This window comes from Phalacrocorax aristotelis, chromosome 6, assembly GCF_949628215.1.
Source record: "Phalacrocorax aristotelis chromosome 6, bGulAri2.1, whole genome shotgun sequence".
Taxonomy (NCBI): Eukaryota; Metazoa; Chordata; class Aves; order Suliformes; family Phalacrocoracidae; genus Phalacrocorax; species Phalacrocorax aristotelis.
This window is the reverse complement of record NC_134281.1, coordinates 52,761,552-52,766,079: the sequence shown is the minus strand read 5'-3', so window position 1 is coordinate 52,766,079 and position 4,528 is coordinate 52,761,552. Positions and strand designations below refer to the sequence as shown.

At 42.4% G+C, this 4,528-nt stretch overlaps 1 protein-coding gene across 23 annotated transcripts in view; it reads left to right on the top strand.

Moving 5' to 3' along the window:
* The first annotated feature begins 97 nt into the window (after nucleotides 1–97).
* The window catches only part of FUBP1 (far upstream element binding protein 1), a 36,806-nt gene continuing 32,375 nt past the window's right edge, over nucleotides 98–4,528 (top strand). For 10 of the 23 annotated variants that reach the window (XR_012661270.1, XR_012661264.1, XR_012661262.1 and 7 more), the window contains exons 1-5: nucleotides 98–314; nucleotides 1,395–1,485; nucleotides 2,470–2,532; nucleotides 3,363–3,401; nucleotides 3,753–3,792. Coding sequence is in view for 13 of the 23 variants with exons in the window: in XM_075097968.1 (XP_074954069.1) it covers nucleotides 201–314; nucleotides 1,395–1,485; nucleotides 2,470–2,532; nucleotides 3,363–3,401; nucleotides 3,753–3,792 (347 nt within the window). In the remaining 10 variants the exon portion in view is untranslated. The remainder of the gene's footprint in view (nucleotides 315–1,394; nucleotides 1,486–2,469; nucleotides 2,533–3,362; nucleotides 3,402–3,752; nucleotides 3,793–4,528) is intronic. The other 13 variants (XR_012661269.1, XR_012661267.1, XR_012661268.1 and 10 more) reach the window with 4 other exon arrangements.

Sequence of the window (4,528 nt, the reverse complement as noted above, 5' to 3'; positions counted from 1 at the left end):
GGCGAAACGCCGCGAGGTTTCTCCGTTGTTCTCCGGCGCGCCCATGAAATCTCGCGCGAGGTCTCGCGAGGTGAGGCCCCATTCCCTCCCCCCTCCCCGAGCACGATGCCGCGCAGGAATGTGAAAGGCTCCCGCCCGCCGCCATTTTCTTTCTTTCTTGGCAGGCAGCGAGCGGGGCAGGAAGCGGTGGCTGAGCGACTATGGCGGACTATTCCACGGTGCCCCCTCCTGCTTCGGGCGCGCCCGGGGGAGGCGGCGGTGGAGGTGGAGGAGTGAATGATGCCTTTAAAGACGCGCTGCAGAGGGCTAGGCAGGTGTGTGCGTGTGTAACGTGGCTCTGCCAAATCAATGGGCCCGCGGGTCCCGGGGCCTGGAGGCGGCCGCGGGAGGAGGCGGCGGGTGCGGCCTCACGGCGCCGAGCTCCGGGCAGAGCTGAGGAGGGGCCCCTTCGCCAGGACGCGCCTGTGGGAGGGTGGGGGGGAGCTGTGTCCCGGCCCCGCGCCTCTTCGGGCGGTGAGAGGGTTTATTTTTCAGTCAGCCCGGCTCTCCGCCCCGCCATTGCCCGCTGGCGCCCCGGCCGGGCCCGCCGCCGTCCGCGCCATGACGGGTGGCGGCGTGAGGAGGGCGGCGTGGCGGGGTCCCCGCTGCCGGTCGGCCGGGAGGGGAAATGCCAGCCGGCGGCGGAGCGGTGTGCCGCCTTACCGGTGCCCGGCGGCGGGAGGAAGGGAGGGAGGGCGGCTCCGCCGCTCGGCCCGCGCGGCGTTCCCCGGGGCGCCCTCGGTGCCCGCTAACCTGCCTGGACCGGTTGGGAAGCGCTGCGGCCTGCGGAGGGCTGTCTTTTCGGAAGTTCTTTATCCCCATGTTTTATTTGTAGGCTTTCTCCACGGGCGATGTTTTCACTATTTCTCGGGTAAAATTTTCGCCTCGTCGGGCAATAACCCGCCGCGGTTCTGGCAATATTTGAAGACCTGATGTAGTCTGGGTTACTGAGGTTTGAAATAGTTTGAGCACTCGGGCCCTCTGTGAGATACCGCAGTGTTTCGTGAAGAACGGGTAGAAAAGGAAAAGCACCTTTTACAAAAACTTTACGGTGCTTGAAAGGCAGGGTTTGGGTTTTGGTTTGGGTTTTTTGTTGTGGGTTTTTTTTTCCAACCGATGAAGAAAATATAATAGCTTTGCTGTTGAAGGATGAGCGCAAGTCTCGTGAAGACATTGAAAAATAAAATTTCTGTGAGCAGAACTGTTTCTAGCAGCATTCTGCGTAACTGGGGTCATCTTAATATGCATTGTCCAAATCGCTTAAAATCTCTTAGAAGACCTGGAGTAAACGAGGACTGACTGATTTATTTTGGTGTTTATTTTTTTAAAACTTACAACATCTGCCTTTTGTTTAGATTGCAGCAAAAATTGGAGGAGATGCTGGCACATCAATGAATTCAAACGACTACGGTTATGGAGGACAAAAAAGACCTCTTGAGGATGGAGGTATGCACTCGTTACTGCTGCATTTGTTTTTATTGAGTATGGCCATGGTGCTAGAAAGATTGCAGGTGGTTTTTTTTCCCTTTGTGGTTTTTTTTTTTGCCATAGCACAGCATAAAAATATTTTGTTCCCTCTAGATCATGACATGTTTTTTCATTTTCAGTTTAATGGGGGAATCTGTTTTAAACCATTGTGCTCTAAAGTGAAGTGAATGTAGGCCTGTTTTAAAATATTTTAAATGTGGTTTAAATGCTGATAAGAGGAAAATGTGTGCCAGGGAAGGGGGGCAGATAAATTAATGGTTGAGAAACACTTACGCAGGTATGTCAGTTAAGTCTTTTGTTGTTGTGTAGGACTGATTACCGTTTGTAAATCACAGTTAGGGTAAGAAGTGCTCACTCCGTAAATTTGATTTTTTCATATACTTTATTACGGCACAATTTCAAATAAAAGTATTAATGCATTTCATTGTGAAAGCATAGGACTTTAAAAAAAGACAGGAAAATCAATTTTCTACCTTGTAGACACTTGTGTAATCATATTTAAGCCTACATAGCATGTGTGAACCCTGATAAGATCATATTTAAATCTTCTAACTTGCAGCTTTTTGGATTTGCCTTATACTGCAGTAAAGTCTTCTCCCGAAATGAGTGTGTGTTGTCGTCTGTCTCTTACTAAGCAGCCAGTTTGAACTTAACAGGGTTTGATATGTCTAATATACACATAAAATCCTGGCTAAATTGTGGAAAGAAATCTCTGAGCTTGTTGAAATGTTAATAGGTCTCACAAAAGAGCAATGCCTTTTTTTCCTTTTAGAGGATTGAAACTCAGTCTACAGAATGTAACAAAAGCTTTATATCAGGAGTTCTTGTGTCCTGTAATAAAGTCTTTTTTTTCTATTAACGGTGAGGTTTTTAATATACAAAAAATGAGCTAATGATGCTTCAGATGATATATGTAATGTATTCTTTTTATTTTATGTGTAGATGGCTCTTGGACAAGTCCGAGCAGTACAACACACTGGGAGGGAATGCCCTCTCCTTTTAAAGGCAGGAATTTTTATTTATTACCTGTGTTTAGTATGTAAACATGACATAAACTAGTGGATCTTTCTGGATTGACACAAATATTTCTTGGAATATGTGTCTGAGTTTTTGCTGCACATGAGTTATGGTGGTTCATATAACCTTCATTTTGGGGTGGGAAGGAAGCATCTGAAGTCTATCTTTTCAGATATAGGTTTATTGTGCCTTTTATTCCTTTACTGTACAGAAAGGATTTGGATGGTAGTGATGTAGTTGCATTAAGTCTGCTTTTTTTTGAAGTTTTATGCTATGAAATGCTTCATATTTGGATAGGAATTTCATATCGACATTCAGATTGAGATTGCATTGCCATGTGATAGTGTTTTCAGATGTTTGATCTAGATTTGTGGTCATTGTCAGAAACTTTTTTTCTTTAAATCATTGTTGATTTTTGTATGGATTTGATTTTTTTCTTTTTTACTATAGAAGCATCATTAGCTTGAGCAACCAACAGAGCTAAACTTTGTTCCTTGTCTTAGTTAAGTTTCAGTGACTGGGTATCTGTGAGCAATCTACAGTGTGTTCTGAAAACTGCCTTTTCTTAAACTACTGAATAGATAATATGGAAAAACCTAACATCTTTTCAGCTATACTAACCAAGTGCTGAGTGTTCGTGAGATTCTTTCTTTTATTCAGATGATCAACTCCCTGAAATTGGAGGAAAAAAAAGAAAGAAAAGGAAAAAAAAGGAAAGGGGGACTAAAATACACTGGAAATTTACAATTCACACTAAAAGGTGTAAACAGGTCTTGAATTTCTTGGCAAAAAAAATTTAAAAAATCTTAATTTTGCAGATCAACCAGATGCTAAGAAAGTTGCTCCTCAGAATGACTGTAAGTAATTTTTATTTTGTTGCAAAAAATAACCTAAACAAGTGTAACATTGTTAGAACAAGAATTTGAAACAGTGTTCTGGTAGGTCATACTTGAATCAGTAAGATGGAAAGAATGGCAGGGGGTTTACACCTTATTTTCTTGAAGCAGTGCAAGTCTGCTTTGTAAAACTGGCAATGATGTTAGCAACAGCTGAGAATCATTTTAGCTGTTTTTAAACCTTTCGATAACACTTCTTTAAAAGTCAACTTGGACAAAAGTTGATACAATTAAGTTTTATTATCAAAGGAGAAGCTTAGTTGTAAATTATACAACTTGTTTGAATTTAATTTTAACAATATTTGTTTATAGCTTTTGGAAATCAGCTACCACCGATGCATCAACAACAAAGGTAAGAGTTACGCTACATCTTATGTGGAGTTTTCCTTTTGAGTGAAAGAAAGCAGTTTCAAGAAATTTTTCTGTAAAAGGGGAATGCATAAAGCAGTTACTCTGTATGTGTGATCTGTAGAAATATAGCTTCAGCAAGTCCCAAGCCAAACACTTACAGTGCATCTACATTGCTGTCTCTTTCTTCCTCTTTGCAGTCTAGGTTGTGCATCAAGCTTACTAAAAGGAAAATGCGTTGCTGGTTTTAACTACTTGAGCATAGATAGCATAGCTGGAAGTTGGAAGCAGATTTGAAGGGGAAAGGATTGACACTATCTTGTAAACAAAAAGGAAAGCTAATGGATTAAAAAGAAAAAATTCCGATTTAACACAGTGTATTGCTCAGTCAGCTACATTTGCTACATCTTAGTAGTTTTCTCCACTTGTTTCTTCCCTGAACAACCACATGCAGCTATTATTCTTATGCTTTAGGTGGTTTTGGTAGGTGAGATGCTGAAACTTATGTATTTTCAGCATACTTTGGACATACATGTGAAAGTTAAAAAGCTACACTGGCCTTTTTTATACCACAAGTCTCTTACTAGTGGAGAAGATGGAGGAAAACTTACATCAGTTCGTAATATACTGGAACTTTTTGTGGTCACTTTTGTATATTGCTAGTTTACTTAGTGCTGTGCTTGCATAATGACTTTTAAAGTTAATGGGAGGCAAGTAAGCCAGGGCAATAGTGGGGGTGC